The sequence below is a fragment of the Natrix helvetica genome, assembly GCF_964273705.1.
Source record: "Natrix helvetica genome assembly, chromosome: 1".
NCBI classification, from domain to species: Eukaryota; Metazoa; Chordata; class Lepidosauria; order Squamata; family Natricidae; genus Natrix; species Natrix helvetica.
The window spans coordinates 268,722,227-268,740,361 of record NC_138548.1 but is presented as its reverse complement, the minus strand read 5'-3'; the positions used below and the strand labels follow the sequence as shown (position 1 = coordinate 268,740,361).

Genomic DNA, 18,135 nt, shown 5'->3' with positions numbered 1-18,135 from the left:
TAAGTAAACGTGTCGAAGAACCTGAAACAAACACATAGCTATTTGTAATTCTGAATAGCATAATATATCAAGTCCTATCTTATAACTGTAGTTTACCCTTGTTTCCTTTTTAAATACAGAAGTGTCACCTAATCTGCCTTTTTCTTCAGGTTGCTATGGGCTTCTTCCAGGTGGGCTTCATCTCTGTGTACCTCTCTGATTCCTTGCTCAGCGGATTTGTGACTGGCGCTTCCTTAACCATCCTTACCTCACAAGCCAAATACCTCTTGGGCTTAAACTTTCTACGGAGCAGTGGCAATGGTTCTCTTTTAAAAACATGGATAAACATATTCAGAAACATCCATAACACCAACATCTGTGACCTCATCACCAGCTGCGTGTGCCTTCTTGTTCTTATTCCAGCAAAAGAGTTAAATGAGCGGTTCAAATCAAAACTTAAGGCTCCCTTGCCCACTGAGCTCTTGGTGGTCATAATAGCCACATTGGCTTCTCATTTTGGGATGCTGAAAGAGAAATACAATTCCAGTGTGGCTGGACATATACCAACTGGATTTCTACCACCACAATCACCAGATTGGAGTCTGATTCCTAGCGTGGCTGTGGATGCAGTGCCCATAGCCATTATTGGCTTTGCCATTACTGTATCTCTTTCAGAGATGTTTGCCAAGAAACATGGTTATACGGTTAAACCCAACCAGGAAATGTATGCCATTGGTTTCTGCAACATCATCCCGTCTTTCTTTCATTGTTTCACAACCAGCGCAGCCCTTGCCAAAACTCTAGTGAAAGATGCGACAGGCTGCAAGACTCAGCTCTCTAGTGTGGTGACTGCTTTGGTCATCTTGTTAGTTCTCCTTGTGATTGCTCCCCTCTTCTATTCCCTTCAGAAATGTGTGCTAGCGGTCATCATCATTGTCAACCTCAAAGGGGCGTTGCGAAAATTTGGTGACCTGCCAAAAATGTGGCGGTTAAGCAAAATCGACACACTGATCTGGTTTGTCACTATGTTGTCTTCAGCACTGATAAGCACTGAACTTGGCCTTCTTATTGGGGTCTGTTTTTCAATGATTTGTGTCATTCTGCGGACGCAAAATCCAGAAGGACAGCTCCTTGGTCTGGTACCAGACTCTCAAATCTATGAACCTCTTTCTGCCTATAGTGGCCTTCAAGTTGAGGCAGGCATCAGACTTTTTCGCTTTGAAGCACCAATATATTATGCAAATAAAGAGAACTTTAAGTCCTTGCTATACAAGAGGACCAGAATCAACCCTTCATTGGAACTGGCAGCAAAAAGAAAGCTAGAAAAGCAAATACGTACTGAAAAATCAGATGGAACCAGTGGAAAACAAGCAGAAACTTCGGTGCAGCTTGTCACTCAGCAACTCGCATTCCATACACTAGTAATAGACTGCTGTGCAGTGCAGTTTTTGGATACAGCAGGGATCCACACACTCAAAGAAATTCAAAGGGATTATGGGAAAATTGGCATCCAAGTGCTGTTGGCTCAATGTAATCCTTCTGTGAGGTACTCCTTGCAGCAAGGGGAATATGTTAAAAAAGGAGAGGAGCATTGTCTCTTCCACAGTGTGCACCAAGCTGTGGAGTATGCATTGTGTACGTATAAGCATAATGGCAGCTGTGTCTCTGAAACCTAATGTAAGTAGAAGCTTCCTGTTTAATGACACTAATAATACTGGGCATTACATATACTGTTATCTCACAAAGTTGTAAAGGGCGATGTTTTTTTTTCACATGCTGTTGATCATACAAGATTATAAACAAATACATTTTGTACCTTTCATTTTGCTCTGCACTGAGAAAATGGTGATGTATCCTATGCATGAGTGATAACTACACACATAAGTTGTGCTTGGCCAGAAGAACAAATACTCAAAGGTTTAATGTGTCTGCATCACAAAGTGGGCCCTTCTGGTTTGGATGCCTTTAGGGCCACTACCTGCTGGGGAGGTAGTGTTACCACCATTCAGGGTGTACCTTTCATGGAAGGAAAAATTCCTGCTGCTTTATGCTTGTACTCTCTCCCTCTCCCCTCCTCACAACTCCATTGGTGCCTTGCAGGAATGCTTCTGAATTACGTGGGTGTGTCATGATAAACTATTTGAAAAGGAAATATCTCAGAAAATTGGAAATCCATCCTGATTTGGGGCATTTGTCCCCACTTTAGAAATCTCACCCCCACATTACTGAATGTGGAATAAACTGTGTCAAATTAGGTGGCCATGGGAATAGGTGTGTCATTTGAAATGCAGGTGGTCCTCGACTTACAACAGTTTGTTTAGTGACCATTCAAAGTTACAATGGCACTAAAAATGTGACAACCATTTTTCAGTTACAACCTTTCCCCATGATCGTGTGACCAAAATTCAGATATTTGGCAACTGGTTCATATTTATTACCATTGCTGTTCCCAGGGTCATGTGATCCACTTTTGCAACTGACAAGTAAAGTCAATGGGGAAGCCAGATTCACTTAACAACTGGGTTACTAACTTATCAACTGCAGTGATTCATTTAACTATGGCAAGAAAGGTCGTAAAATGGGGCAAAACTCACTTAACTGTCTCACTTAAGAGAAATTTTGGGCTCAATTGTGATCATAAGTCGAGGACTACCTGTACACTGTATGAAGAACCTACAAATAGTTCTCAAGTTATAGCTATATTGTACAGTAGATACTTAATTCTGTTTAGACTTTATTTAGGAAACAGAAACACTAACTCTTAGCAAAACTAATGGATGGTGGCCAAAGTCGTTAGAATATGTCTTTGCCTCAAAATAATTAGTTATCACTATTAAATAAGTAATCTGATAAATAATCATTTTTACAGGTAAACCATAGACTTTCATTGTACTTTTCTTTTTGTGTGTATCCCAAAACTTTGCAGAAATAACATCATTGTTTTGAAAATCTCAGGCCAGATATATGAAATTCTAACTGAAAATGAAAGCATTACTGGCACATCTTAAAGATTCCTTTCCATTGTTAATAGTGCTGGAACTGTCATAAAAGGATATTGAGGGTGTGTGAGTTTGGCAGAAAAGATCTTTGATAAGGAATTCTTGGAACTTCTGCATTGCTATTAGTTTTCTTGGCACAAAAGAGAAGGGTTGTAACCAATATTAAAGAAGAATTCCTTTACAAGCACTTCTGGAAAAATGGAAATCTGTCACAGATAACAGCAAAGATAAAATGTCTATTGAGTTACAGAGTTTCTTGTCAGATTATTTGCTGCTTTACAAATGCATATCCACAAAATATATAGAAATTTGATATTAAGAAATCTGAATGAACAATTTTAAACTTATTTCACTGACTTAGAAACTTTTCCCTTTTTTCTGAGTTATTTGGTAAATAATATTAGTAGACTTGAACAAAAGATACAGGTATTCATGAGATTAATAGCAGTCAGAGTTTCTTCTACGCAAACAGTTCCAAAAAGGGTCAGAAGGATGTTCATCAATAAAGCACAAAGACATTATTTGTCTTCCGTGTTCATTGGCATCCTGAAGGTTTCGTGAAACCATAGCAACTAATAGCTCTTGATACGGGATACTTTTCCTGTATGACTTTGTGTAATCCAGCCAAGTGTCTGACAGTGCCATAGCATCAAGAATTCATCTTTGGGTAGCTGCTGGGCTCTACCCCACCTGGATTTTTTTAAAAAAATAATTAAATTGAAAGCCTCTAGAGCAGTAGAAGTTAGAATACTATAATTTGTTTATAAATAAATGTTTGTAACTGGTTGTGTCTTAGCAGCAATTTCATTAGAGTGCCCATGATGTTTTCTGAAAATTCCAAACATGTCCAACAGCTGAAAAGGGTTATTTAATCAAACATCTAAAAACCACCTAAACTGTGGAAACTATGGTGACTTGCTTAGAGAAGTTCAGTTTGCAAATGTGCTTTCTTTTACCCATTCTGCTTATTGCCAGCCATTTGCAATTGTTAATATTAAATCCTAATGTTATGAGTGAAGGGAGACAAAAGATATGCCACTTGCTGCTTTTCCACGCAGCTTGTAATTTGTGGCTAAATCTCTAGGGGGCACAATTTACTAGAGAAGTACCTGCTTGATTTTTTAAAAGATGATTAAGAATTAACCATGTCTAACTTCAAAAGATACAGTAAATTGCTGTAGGGGTTGAATGTATTTATTTGTTAGGTAATGGTGCCTTTTCACTGTTACTTCTGCATAATAGATTACAATTTTAGGAAGAGGATTCTCGACTTTTTTTTAAAATTACCATAAAATTACTTTCACTGTTTAAAAATCTTTGATTTTGTGAAGTATTATGAAACAATATAGTGAAGTCTTATTATTAAGGGAACAATGTACATACTTCTCTCATAGCTACTAAAATACAATTCACAACTGGAAATCACACTGCAATAAACATATTTTATTGAAATTGGTAGATTGGAGGCCTTTTAAAATAAAAGGCCCACAAATCTAACAATTTCAGTACAGTATCTGGTTTACTAGACTGGAAAATTATGTTGTGACCATTCCTTCCTCTGTTGCTATTTCAACTGTTTCTTGTTGTTTTCAGTTAGTTGTTAAAGAACTGCAGATGTATTATCTCATTTGAAACTGTATTATAAAAAGTCATAGTTAAGTAGTTTCTTTTGCGTTCAGATGTATTACATGCTGATGGAAACTTTTTGCTTCACTTGAGGTTGTTACCTTTTTCCTTAGAAATATTTTGTCCTTGAATAAATACATTCTAGGGAGATAGCAGACTATAGCTATTTTCACAGGAAATAGGTGTATTTGTCAACCAGTCATCTCTGAAAGGATCATAGATGTAAATCTATTCAATGTTGCATCCAGAGAAGACAAATTGTCTACCAGTAATTTTCCAAAAATAACTATGTATGGAAAATAGTCTTAAAGATTTAAGGATTAAGTTTTCTATGTAGCTTAGATTTAAGAACAGAAAAATTCAACAGAAAATTAATAGGTTCACAGGTTTTACAAAGGCACGTTACAATATTTTTTGCCTTAGTATGTGATATTAACAGCTACTGTAGTTACTGGGTAAACTAAGATTAAGCAAAAATCATGGCTTAGTGCAGTACTAACCTAAATAAAATTAATCTGAATGAAGAACTGTTAATTTTAAATGAGAAATAATGTTGCCCTTGTAGGAAGTTAGCACCCACCCCTCCCCTTTTTGTTGTTACTTGCAAAGTCATGTCCAACCCATCGCTACCCCATGGACAATGTTCCTCCAGGCCTTCCTGTCCTCTACCATCCTCTGGAGTCCATTTAAGCTCATGCCGACTGCTTTGGTGATTCCATCCAGAATGAAATATTTTAAGAAATATTAAAAGGTAGAATATTTCCCCTAAATCAGTGTTTCTCAAACTTGGCGACTTTAAGTCCTGAATTCTGGGAGTTGAAGTCCACGGGACTTAAAGTCGCCAAGTTTGAGAAACACTGCCCTAAATGGAGGCAGAAAATCAGCCCCCTCCCCCACCTTTGTTAATGAGCCATTAAGGCCTGGGGCAGTCTATTCTACATAACAAAGATCTACCTCCTTCAGGCAGACCCATTTAATTGCCCTTCATTGCATCACCCAGTAAGATTCAACCAAACTTCGCACACAGACAACCTACAAAGTTATTCCTGCATGGCCCCATGGGAGTCTGACAACCAATCAGAATACAAGCTCAAATTCAAAGCCCAACAGAGGGTATAAATCTCTCTCTCACACACCCATGTGCTTTTTTGCCCAGGATCTCAAACCATGTGGTCCTGCCCACCATTAAAACCATCTTTTCAATCAGTTCCCAGTGTCTTTCTCCCCACTTGGAACTGTTGGGACAGTTCTTCCAACATCCTGCTTAATTTTTTAAAAATGAAACATGTTAATTTTACAGAGAATATTTCTGTATGCTAACAGAAGAGAAATTAACATCCATCAAACTTCAGTTATAAATGTGGTATCTTTCTCCCACTTAGAGATGATACTTATAGCTGTTTCTCTTGCTTCTAGAATATTTAATAAATGCAGGCATTCAATAACTGAATATATATTTTTAAATGATACTTAAAATTATACTACTAATTTTATTTTGCATTTCGCAAGATTGTAATCATAAACGTAAGCATTCCTGCTTGAAAATTTTCCCTTAATTGCCTTGCCACATTCTTACATAGCCCTAAGTAATTTTGATATTTGCTTTTTTGCAAAAACATAAAGATATGGCATAGAGCAAAAGAGGCCTGTAGTCATTTGCAATGAATATAGCCATTATCTTTCTCTGCTTTGCTAATTTATTTTTTCAGAGGCTGTTGCATTTGCAAAAGTATTTTTTGAAAACTGCTACAATTTTCCCCCACATGGTAAGCTCCATATCTTTATTGTCATGCGCAACAAGATGCCTTTTGCAGAAATTTTACACTTATTGTCTAATAGTAGTATATTCATGTGTGCCTTTCTTTTATCATCTGCCACCACAGATTTATTTAAAAGACTCCTAAAAGTCCCTGAGGGGAAAAGAACAAGATTAGCTCTGGGGACTGGTGAATCCAATGGATACAATTAAAGTGATTCAAATATCACTATGGAGCTACTTGTTTCCAAACCACTTTTTCCCTGGATAGAGTCCATCAGATGATTGGTGAAAGATAACAGTATGAGAGACATGGGTGAGATCACATGTTGATTCTCTTACTACAGTTAGGAAACTCAACTGCTACAAATGAAGCTGCTTGGTGGTTGTTGTTGGTCTTTTTTGGCAACTATGAATTCCAGACGTTGTTAGACATTGTTCAAAGGTATTTCAGTGAGAAGTAATTTAAATGTATAATCATTATTATTTGAACAGCTGTGTGCTTTATTCGGAACAACAGCATGTCAACAGAAATTAAATGTTTAATTGCAGTCCTTTGGATTGCTGTTACTATTGGCCACTATACATTGGTATATTCTTTTTAAATTAGAACAGTTCATGTTCAGTTCTGTCGTAATGCGATTGTGTAGAACTAAAAATTGGGATTTTTTTTTTTACTTTATACCATTGATTTCTTTTTTTAATGGTACACCTCCAGATATCTGGATACAATCTACATCTTCATTTTTGCTAGGCTTCTTGCTACAGATTAGGATGATAACATTTTCACAGTTGGGCTGCATTTAATATTTGGATTGGGAGAAAGGAAAGGCTATAGGGACAGGATTATTGGGCAAAACAGAAGGGCTGTTTCAGATATATCAGCAGGACTGAAATTTTCTGCCTTGGTTTTGTAAGATACAGTATATGCTGTATATTTGCTTTTTATAACAGGTGTAGGTCTACCTCAAAGACCTACAGTGCTGTGTTTCTCAGCTATCAGTTTTCTACAATCATATTGTGTAATTAAACCATGGCTCTGGGAGCCTCCTCCCATTTGGGGGAACTTCAGTTGTCCTAGGTCCTAGGAGATCATATTGAGTATGGTAAGATGTAGTAGAGGGATGCAGTGGCTCAGTGGCTAAGACGCTGAGCTTGTCGATCAGAAAGGTTGGCAATTTGGTGGTTCAAATCCCTAGTGCTGCGTAACGGAGTGAGCTCCCATTATTTGTCCCAGCTTCTGCCAACCTAGCTGTTCGAAAGCATGTAAAAATGCAAGTAGAAAAATAGGGACCACTTTGGTGGGAAGGTAACAATATTCTGTGCACCTTCGGCATTTAGTCATGCCGGCCACATGACCATGGAGACATCTTTGGACAGCACTGTCTCTTCGGCTTTGAAACAGAGATGAGCACCACCCCCTAGAGTCTGGAACGACTAGCACATATGTGCGAGAGGAACCTTTACTTTTAAGATGTGGTAATAAGGTAAAATCCTATCCAAAATGTCCAAAATTTGAAATAGTTGAGAATGCTAAGAATTATGGCCTGATGTTATTTACAGGTTGCTGGTTTGCAAAATGTTGAACCAATTTATATTTCAAATTAAAATTCTAAATTAGAGTGAAACTAATCATTAAAAAGGCATGGAGCTGCTGTCTTTTTAATGTTTTTTTCCTCTCTTGTCTAGTAAAATGCAATGACCACAAAAGTTACATGTTGCAGCTTAATAATCACTTAGAATCTTTTAACCATTTTCATGATGTTCATTTTGTAAAAGTTTCAAAATTCTGTAAAATGGCTAAAATATAATAAAATATTATAAGACCATCAGGTGGACTATATAAATCACCAATCAGATCTTTTGGGCTTTTCTTAAAAAAAACGTAAAGTGCATATAATAATTGGCTTCTTTGGAGATTGTTTTGCTCAGGAAAAAGCCATTCTTGTTCAATATTAGAGCTGCAGAACAACGGTAGGAATTGAGATTAAATAATGAACTGATATTTTAATGTTGTTCCTATAAGAGATTAATTACATGTCTAGCACCCATGCTATAAATTATTTCTGCTTATTTCATTTATCTATCATGACCTTTATAAGGTTTTTACAACTTGGAATCTGAATAAAGCTTCCAAGATTTCAATTAAGAGCCCTGAAAATTAGTATCTCATTCCTCAAGCACTTTCATTGCATTTGCCATTTACATGTCAGAGGACAGCTTGAATAAAGAGCATGGAACATTATGTTCTAGGACAGTGATGGCGAACCCTTTCGGCAACGAGTGCCAAAAAGGGGTGTGCACGCATGCATGCGCGCAGCACTGAATACCAAAAAGGGTGAACTTTGTGCACATGTGTTCATCTGTGCCATGAACAGGAAGAGAAGCTGTCCAAGGGGCATGCTCACACCAGAAAATGAACTTCTAGTTTCTGGCACACACATGCGTGCTGGCCAGCAAGTCTTCCAGTTACTGCCATGCATCAATCAGCTGGTCGGTGTGCATGCTCACACCAGAAAATGGAAGACCAACTCTTCTGGTTTCCAGCACTGCTGCATGCACAAAGTCCAGCTGATTATCATGTGTGCATGCGCGCCAGAAACCCGGAAGAGGAATGGGCGACGCTGTGCGTGCCAGGCAACATGACTCCGCATGCCACTTCTGGCACATGTGCCATAGGTTCGCCATCACGGTTGTAGGAAAATGGTTAATTTTCCAGGCTGCTTTGAAAATTGTACCTTTAAAAAAAAAAGTTGAAAAATAATTGTGCACTATTCAAATGGTCTCAAATTAATATTGATTTAATGAAGGAAAAGGGCTGCTGTTTGTACGTCATTAGAATTGCAGGATTTTTCAGTAAATGGAAAGTTTCTTATTGTCTTTATATGGAAAAATAATGTTTTTACGGAGAAATGTTATTGTACATTGTAGATTCTTATTGTTGGGTAAGGTTGTTAATTATTGCTTAAAATGGAACAATAAAACTGGATAAGTGGGTTATTGACCAATATGCAAATTAGCAGATAAGATCACAGTTCAATTATTTGTTTTTTTGTAAAAGTTGTGCAATATCCAAAGACATGGGTTGATGACATAAATGAAAAGTTTATGGCAAAACAAATGAAATCACAGGATTCGTGGGTAATGAACCCATATTTTCTTATTTGTACTTTCAGAGGCCAGAACGCTTAAATTTAAGCAGAGTGCTTAAATTCTTGGCTGGCAGTATAGGGAGATAAGGAATTAAATCTCCCTGTCTCATCCCAATTCTTTTGTAAGCTAAAAAGATAAAGGGTTATTACAAAGGAAGAAAATTGTACTCTTCCCCCATAATTGGTGAGAAGACTAAGAAAAATAATCAACAGAAGCCATAATAAGATGTAACCTCATTTGCTTTACAAAAGTTATATGCAATTTATTGCATTATGGATAAAATGTTGAATTACTTTGCCACCTGTATGATTGTACAAATGCATTTAGCTATTTTTTAAAAATATCTTAATTATGGTAGGGAGTATAGAAGAATTAAGGCATATGAAAAGTACAATATTAAAAAAATTCCTGGTAATTCGAAATCCTTTTGTCCTTAAAATTAGCAGTGCTTTGTTTTAAAGGCTGGGGTTGTTGGTTTTTTTTTTTTTTTTGTGGCATACAAAATTCTAACTGGAAATATGCATTAAATACTTTTATTTCAATTTTTTTTGCCATATGTAGAGCAGGAGAATAGTATAGTTTTCTTCCTCATTCTAACTACATAGTTACAGTAAGGTTTCATTGCATCTGCTCATCTACTAAGGCAGGGTCAGCAAACTGCGTCTCTGGAGCTCCATGTGGCTCTTTCATGCTTCTGCTGCAGCTCCCTGTCGCCAGTTGGTGCCACAATTTTGGGAGGAGTTTCTGTTTGGGGCGGGGAAGCACGTTGTGCCAGGAGAAGACTCTCATGTAAGGGGTGGGTTTTCTGGTCAGCTCCAAAATTGATAGGGCTTTTGGTTAGGGAAGGTAGAGGAAAAAGGATGCCGTGCTAGGAGGAGACTCTATGGTGGGGGAACTGGACTTCCGGTCGGCTCCAGAATTGAATGGGGGTCTTTTGGGTGGGACATTTGTGGCTCTTTGAGTGTTTATGTTTGCTGACCCCTGTACTAAGGGAAACTGCACTTCAAAGCATCTGAAAATAATTTCCTAAAAGAAGAGCAAGTTAAAAGGGAGCAGGTATTTGTAAATAAGTAGAAATGCAAATAGAAAGAGGTTTTGTCTCCTGCCTTCTAGGCAATGGTAAATATCTAAACATCTCACTTTTTTTCATTGACCAAATTGTTGGACAATTCTAGAAATAAAGATGGTTAAGGATACCCATGAATTGCAGTGGTTAAAATGTTAACAAGTCTCAAGGACTCTTGCTTTGAATTTCTCACTCAACCAAGGAGATTTCTGTTGATTTGGCAGTCATGCTCCCTAGTTCTACTTACTATAAATGTGATGAAATAAAGAGATAACTTCCATTTATATTGCCTTGAACCACATTGTTAAAAATTCTATTATTAATATATTGGTAGAGCTCAGTGTGATTAATGAATCCCACAAAATGGTTGCATTTCTCAAATTCGCACTATTCCAAGTTATTCTTCTGTGAAAAATATGGTAATTGTTTCTATCTCAACAGAAATACGTAATGAAAAAGATACATTTTATATGTTTATGAAATATTGTAATAAAAGATAAAAAGATACACTTTAAATTTATGGTTAACAAAGTTGCATAGTAATTATAGATAACAAAACAAACATTTGTCATTCCAGTATCTTATCCTATTTTAATGTTACTGTGACTCTATTCATATTGTTGAATTACATTGGGTTTTTTCTTTCTTTCTAATGTCCTAAGAAGCCTTTTTTAATGTATTGTTTTCTTCCATTATAAGTACGGTAATAAGAAACCTCAAATAAGGAATCTTCCATTCCTCCATTTTGTACACATGAAGATTGTGTGTGCGTATGTGCCTGCCTTTGAGTCAGTGTGGCTGGTGATTGTATTGGCTTGGTGCCTAAGGTGGGAATAAGATTCACGGTCTCCTGGTTTCTAGCCAGGTGTTTAACCACTGCACCAAACTGGCTCTCACATGAAGATTAGCAGAATCTAAAACTCCATCTGCAACTGAGCATACACTAGACTCTATTTTATACATGTTAGCCTTGCATAAATTCAATTTTGAGTCAAATTCAACCTGACTTTATTCAACTTTAAATTTGCACTAAATGGAATATTGCATTCTTCAAACATGAATTACAATCTACCTGTATAATATTGTTTTTTAAATAAGTTATTTAGAAACTATCAATTCAAAACACTAGCATTTTTAAAGCAAATATTTTATTAAATATTATCCAATTGCGTATTATGTCTTTTTTGTACAGCAAAGATACAAAGTGTACAAGCTAACTACCAAAGAAATGGCAAGCAAATGTTGCCTCATATGCTGCCATTTGTAGTACCACATTCCAAGTTTGAAAATGTAACTTCAATATCTTTTTCTAGTTTCAAATTTCTCAGAAAATGTTAAATCGGTTTTCATAAGATTTTTTTAAAAATAAAAATATTTAGTAATAAAAGTATTTTACATTACTGTTGCTGTGTTGTGCTTTTCTTTTGGCAGCCCCATTGAACAAATTTCCAGAATTCAAAAACTGCAGCATGTCTCCAATTACAGGATGCAGCTGGCAGATGTTTGCACAATCATCATATGAGTCACCATATCAATACACAATACAAAACAAATAATCAGCAAAGAGGAGCTATCATTCTGATCCCAGTTCTTTCTCCCAACAAATCCAAAATCTGGTGGTGATAATTATTGGTGAGCCACAGTCTGCCCACATAATATCTTTGCTCTATGAGCTGCACTAGTGTCAGACAACTTCCAAGAACCACGGTGGTGCAGTGGTTAGAATGCAGTACTGCAGGCTACTTCTGCTGATCACTGGCTGCACAGCAGTTTGGCAGATCAAATCACCAGGCTCAAGGTTGACTCAGCCCTCCATCCTTCCAAGATGGGTAAAATGAGGATCCAGATTGTTGGGGGCAGCCCTCTCTAAGCGGTTGACTCTGCAAACTGCTTAGAGAGGACTGTAAAGCGCTGTGAAGCAGTATATAAGTCTTAAGTGCTATTGCTTGTGCTATGTGCCATTCAAGGCACAAGTTTTCATCTGTAAAACCCATTGTGGCCCACGGCTAGGTTACTTGAAGGACTATTTTTTAAAAAAAAAATCTAGTTGAATCTGCCTCTCCCTGTAGATCCCAACAGGGTGCCATCCTATGGGTCCCTTCTATAAAAGAATGTCATCTGTCAGGTTGCCTTCTCAATTGCAGTGCCTACTTTCTGGAACAGCTTGCTTTAAGATTAAAATGGCCCTGACATTGCTGGTTTTTTATAAGTTATTGTATTTATATGATTTGGTAACACAATAAATAGTTGATCTGTTGGGTTTCTCTGTCTGTCTCTGTCTGTCTCTTTTTCTCACACACATACAGAGGGGTGCACACACACACACACACACTGAACAAAAGAGGAATAATTATCCCCCACCCCTATGTAGGCCACTCTGAATAGTGAACTCAGTGGTATTGCAGAGGCTGGAACGAAAGTAGATGCCTGGCCTTGACTTCAGTCCTAGTGCCATCTCTGCCATTCTAAATGTTTGCCTCACACCATCCCCCAAAGCACACAAGCTTCAGGGAAGAGCCCAATTGTTCTTGTGACACAGCGATTTCCAGGATCTGCTTACCTTCAGGCAGTGTTCTTTTCCTGTTGAAAGGCTCAAATGGCCTCCTTCAGGCAGATCCTTTGTTCCTGAACCGGTTTTGTGGAGAATGCATTTCTGCAGCCTATGGAAACTGCATAAATGGATGGCCATTCTTGCACAATTTTTGGAAGCTCCAGAGGCCCAATGAGAGCACACCCCACTGTTGGGAAGCCTCTGCAGCCTCCAAAAGTTATGTGAAAATGGGGCATGCTTTTGAGTGGAATTGTTATGAAGTGTTGGTGAATGCTTGCTGGCATGTCACTCAACGTCACTCAATCACACTGTGGTACTACAATAAATCGTTGACCTTTTAGCTTTTTAGATGTCCTGCTGTTGCCTGGATGCTAATGACAAAAAGCATGCTCTCTTCCAATTAAAATCAAATAAAACGTAACTAAGTTTCTAAACTTTTTTTTTAAACAGACGATTCATGCCATTAAAAATAGATGCGTTACAACCTCCTGTATTGTGATTCTATTCAAAGGCTAGATAACAAATATTCCTTGTATAGGATCTTATGTTAGAAATGAATCTTTGCAGGGGAAAGGAATCTGGGTGGAGTGTAGAATTTAGAACAGCATAAGATGGGTATATTATGGCATTCTGATTCCATACCCTGGGTTTTCATCGCACCGAATGTATAATGTTGGTCTTTTCTCTGTCCTGTTTTAGATTCAGAATTGAATTTAACAATGAAAATATTAAATAGCTAGGGAAAATTAAAAAGCTTAAATTATTGGAAGATGAAATTAAGCTAGTATCCATGTTTTAATGTGGCTTTTCACTATTATATTCATGATATTATATGTGTGATAATTCTCACAATTAACAATATAACAGCAATGAGCAATGTGATAAGATGACATGTCCCCACTTTTCTCTCTTACATCCTCACCAAAGCTAACCAATTTAAAGGGTTTTTTTTTTGTATTAAGTAAGACTTAAAAGAAGTTGACATTTAATTACCCTTAAAGATCTCTTCTATTTACATTGGTTGTTTCCGAATGTTTTCTAGTCCAAGTTGGAAGGAAGGATGCCTCAAACATCTGGATACTATAATACTACATATTTTGAGAGAGACAAAGAGAGAGAGAGAGCAAACAATGCAAAGGACTGCCATGTATTTCTGTTAACACATTTGCACGGACTGTTGCTTTCATGAACTGAGACTTTATGGTGACATTTAAGTTGTGAGGGTTACAACTTACAAACTTTAAGATTACATTGAGTTGAGTAAAGGGAAGTCTTTTTCACAGGTTGCAGGAGTCAAATAAAATAAGTCCAGGACTACTTTATTGTATAGCTTTATGGATTAGTTGTAAAACAGACTATATAAGCCTTCATTGATACAAACATACCTTTCACCTGCAGTTACCATTGACTTCTGTTATAAGAAGGCATCCGGTCTGAGTTTTTATATCTATTTCTATCCTTGAAATAGATGCAGAATATTAGTTTCTGTAGCAAGATGCTGCGTCTAATGACATATTAAAAACAATTATAGCAGTATGGAATACTTTTTACCAACGTGATGGGATCTTTATGGGTACATCATGGTGCAAATTAATTTCTCCTTGATCAAATTGGATGTTTTAATTATATGTAAGTAGCCATGAAACACTGCAACCCTATAATTTAAACCAGCAGTCCCCAACCTTTGCGGCTTGGTGGCCTGGCTGTGGGGGGGGGGGGGGGGGGGGAGAGGAATTGTGCCGTGCGAGTGGAGTTGTACGTTCACCTACATGCCAACCTGCCTCTCACAGCCCAGTTCCAAATAGGTCACAGCCTGATAGTGGGCCAAGCCCCAGGGGTTGGGGGACCCCTGGTTTAAGCTACCTATTATAAGGCAAAGCATGTGAAATATAATCAATGACGGTAGTGAAGATTTTCCTCTCAAAATCAAGTGATCAAACATGATTTGTGGATTTTCATTTATTTGTTTTTTTCAAATTTATTCTTTGACTGCAACTTATTAATCAATCAGATTAATCAATCAATAGAGCTAGAAAGGACTTTGGAGGTCTTCTACCAGTAGTCCAACCCCCTGCTGAAACCTATACCATTCCAAACAGGTGGCTGTCTCCAGTGATGAAGCACCTACAACTTCTGAAAGCAACCTGTTCTACTGGTTAATTGTCTCCTTATTTCCAGATTACTTCTTTCCTTGATTAGTTTCCATCCTTGTTCTTTTCTTGACTTCTGGTGCTTTTATTATTAGCCAGCCCTGGTGGGAAGATTAGCATTGGCATCGAGGTTGCAAGCTGATTCCTGTGAACTTCTCTTTTGATGTTCCTTTTACAGCTTTATACATAGAGATATTCTTACGTTTCTTCAGCATTTTAAAGAAAGGAATAAATAATTTGAAAGTGGGCATGCTGCAAATCAAAACACCAACACAGTCATTTTAATTTGAAGAAGGTTGCATTGGCATTCCAAGAAAACAAGAATAGGTTGCTACTGCCCAGTATTTGTGTGCCATTTGGCTAAGGAAAATAAAGATGAAAGCAAGACAGGGAGGAGGAATTGGGGGAGGTAGACCATTTGCTTTGAAAGTAGAAAGGGTATTGGGGAAGAATCTTATCAGCCTGTTCCTCATAGAACCCCATTTATCATAAAACCTAACCTAACCTAAAACATAACGTAACATTAATGTAACACAACATTGTAACAACATAACATAAATGAAGTTCTATCAGAGGTGGTATTCAGCCAGTTCAGACCGGTTTGCCAGAACCAGTAGTGGAAATTGTGGGTGGGCCATGGTGGGTCTGCCCACCCGCCCCCCGGCTCTTTTCTGTCCTATTTAGGGACGTTTGTTGAACAAAGCGCTTGCACGAAAGCCGGGCGCATACGTGGACGGACACACAAACACATTTACGAATCAGTAGGAAAGGTAAGTAAAAACCACCCCTGGGTTCTATGATTGGCTTTATCCACCAGAACAGCTATTATTTGAATTGGTCATTTTATGAGGGTGTTCAGGACAAGTTCCAAACACTCCCAATAAAACTACCAGGCTTAAAAATGTTTTCCATCCTATTTTAGATAGACAAGATGAAAAGAAAATGTTGTGAGTGAAATAAAGCTAACTATAAAATAATCTGTTAGTTCTAATCCAGATTTTTAAATTGAAGTAGTTAAATATATATGAAAATGACAATAAGTTCCTTCTTATTAGACCTTCAATAAACATGACAGAATGAATATTGATACTTTTGAACTTTGGTATTGGAGAAGACTCTTGAGAATACCATCAATAGCCAAGAAAAAACAAGCAAATGAACAAATTAACCAGAGTTCTCACTCAAAGTACAACTGATCAGATTCAAATTATCATACTTTGGGAACATTGTACCTAACTCTTTGAAGTGAGAGCTACAGTAGTTTCACTCTCTGTAACTATGAGAAAGATGAAAGAATAGATAAGGGGTCAAGCAGAAGTGAGGTAGAAAGACTTGATTGCAGCAGAGATACTGTAGATAAAGTATTGGAAAACCCAACAAATCCTCCTAGACTAGAGGAATCTATGAAGTGGTCACTAAGAGATGCCATCAAGTAGAAGGCACATGATCTTCGTTAATGGAGGTAGTTTTCAGAATACAATATGGTGCACAAAGAACTTGATGGTGTTTAACAGTAGTTTCTGAATGAAATAAAAAATAAAGCTGGATGTTTGCACCCATATGAGCTCTTCTGTCTCTAATTATCTAAGTGTGCGGATTCAAATAGTCACACAACAACAGTGAAAACATTTGCAGATGATGCCATCAGCTTGTTCTAATCATAATTTTGAATGCGTGACTGAAGAATACACTTCCTCCAGCAAACAATATCTGCAATTTCATATGGCGTGAGCTGAGACTGCTTCTTTGCTGACTGAACAGGTTCAGAACGGAAGTCAACATAAGCCAGCAAGTTTCTGCTGGTATTACTGAGCTATTTTAGAAGTTATTCCTCAAAACAACCCCTTCTTAATATAGCTGATCTAGTGTTCTAGTGACCTTTGCTTAGCATCGGTTAATGTGAAGTTAATTGGATTTAAAAGCTGTGTAAAGGTTAACTTTTTACAAAATCTTTGTTTCTGCACGATTCATTGACTGATCCATAATACAAGCAATCTGTTGGCCTATAACGTAATGTCCCAGAAACTTATTAAGACAAGCCCTATCTAAGAAACATCTCGTACTCATGAATGGATGGATGGATGAATGAACCCACGCATGCATACATAGACACATTAAGAGCTATACTAGGAATCAGCAATTGGGGCAATCCAAGATCATCAGGGACAGGATGTCAATATCCCTGCAATCAAAGCGAGTAGGATTTGGTTTTTTGTGTTGGTTCGCTCTCTTTCTTTTTCCATTTCTCTCTCTCTCTGTATATGTTACACTTAAAAGAAAAACTTATAAGACACTAGCTGATAACCCAGCATTGCCCAGGTATTTATTTATAGGGGGGAAATGTCTGGACCAAAAGTAATTTCTAATATTGGATATTCCCCCTTGCCAGAGGGAGCCTTCTTGTGGAGTATATGAAGCCATTACCATGGTAACTCCACTGCGCTGTACAGTAGAAGCCATTTTACGGCAGTACAGAAGAAGCCATTTAAGGCACAACAGGCTGTATCTTAACAGAACACACACCCCAAATGGTGTTAGGGGTATCTTACCCCCAAAGTATTTTTGTCATCTGTGTACCAAGTTTGGTTAAAATTGCTCAAAGCATTCCAGAGTTATATTGGAACACACACACACACACACACACACACACACCCGTGTATGTATGTATGTGTGTTACATTTTTGCTGATAGATAAATGGAGACTAGTATAGATCTATTTCAAGCTCTAGCTCTCATCAGCTAGCCATACTCTTACTGGGATTTGAACCTGGGCTGTTTTTATTTATTTATATTAGGCAGTTATATTAACCTCTAAGCCACAAGCTCTCCTCCCTTATCAGCTGAGCCAAGGAAGT

The 18,135-nt window shown here is 37.5% G+C and overlaps 1 protein-coding gene across 6 annotated transcripts in view; it reads left to right on the top strand.

Moving 5' to 3' along the window:
* SLC26A2 (solute carrier family 26 member 2) overlaps nucleotides 1–18,135 on the top strand; it is a 53,671-nt gene that overhangs the window by 17,978 nt on the left and 17,558 nt on the right. For 4 of the 6 annotated variants that reach the window (XM_081935511.1, XM_081935513.1, XM_081935512.1 and 1 more), the window contains exon 3: nucleotides 150–5,369. The exons of the other annotated variants lie outside the window; for them this stretch is intronic. In XM_081935511.1, coding sequence (XP_081791637.1) covers nucleotides 150–1,655 — 1,506 coding nt within the window. In that variant the 3' untranslated portion in view covers nucleotides 1,656–5,369. Of the gene's footprint in view, nucleotides 1–149; nucleotides 5,370–18,135 lie in introns of those variants that run through there. 6 annotated transcript variants of the gene reach the window in all.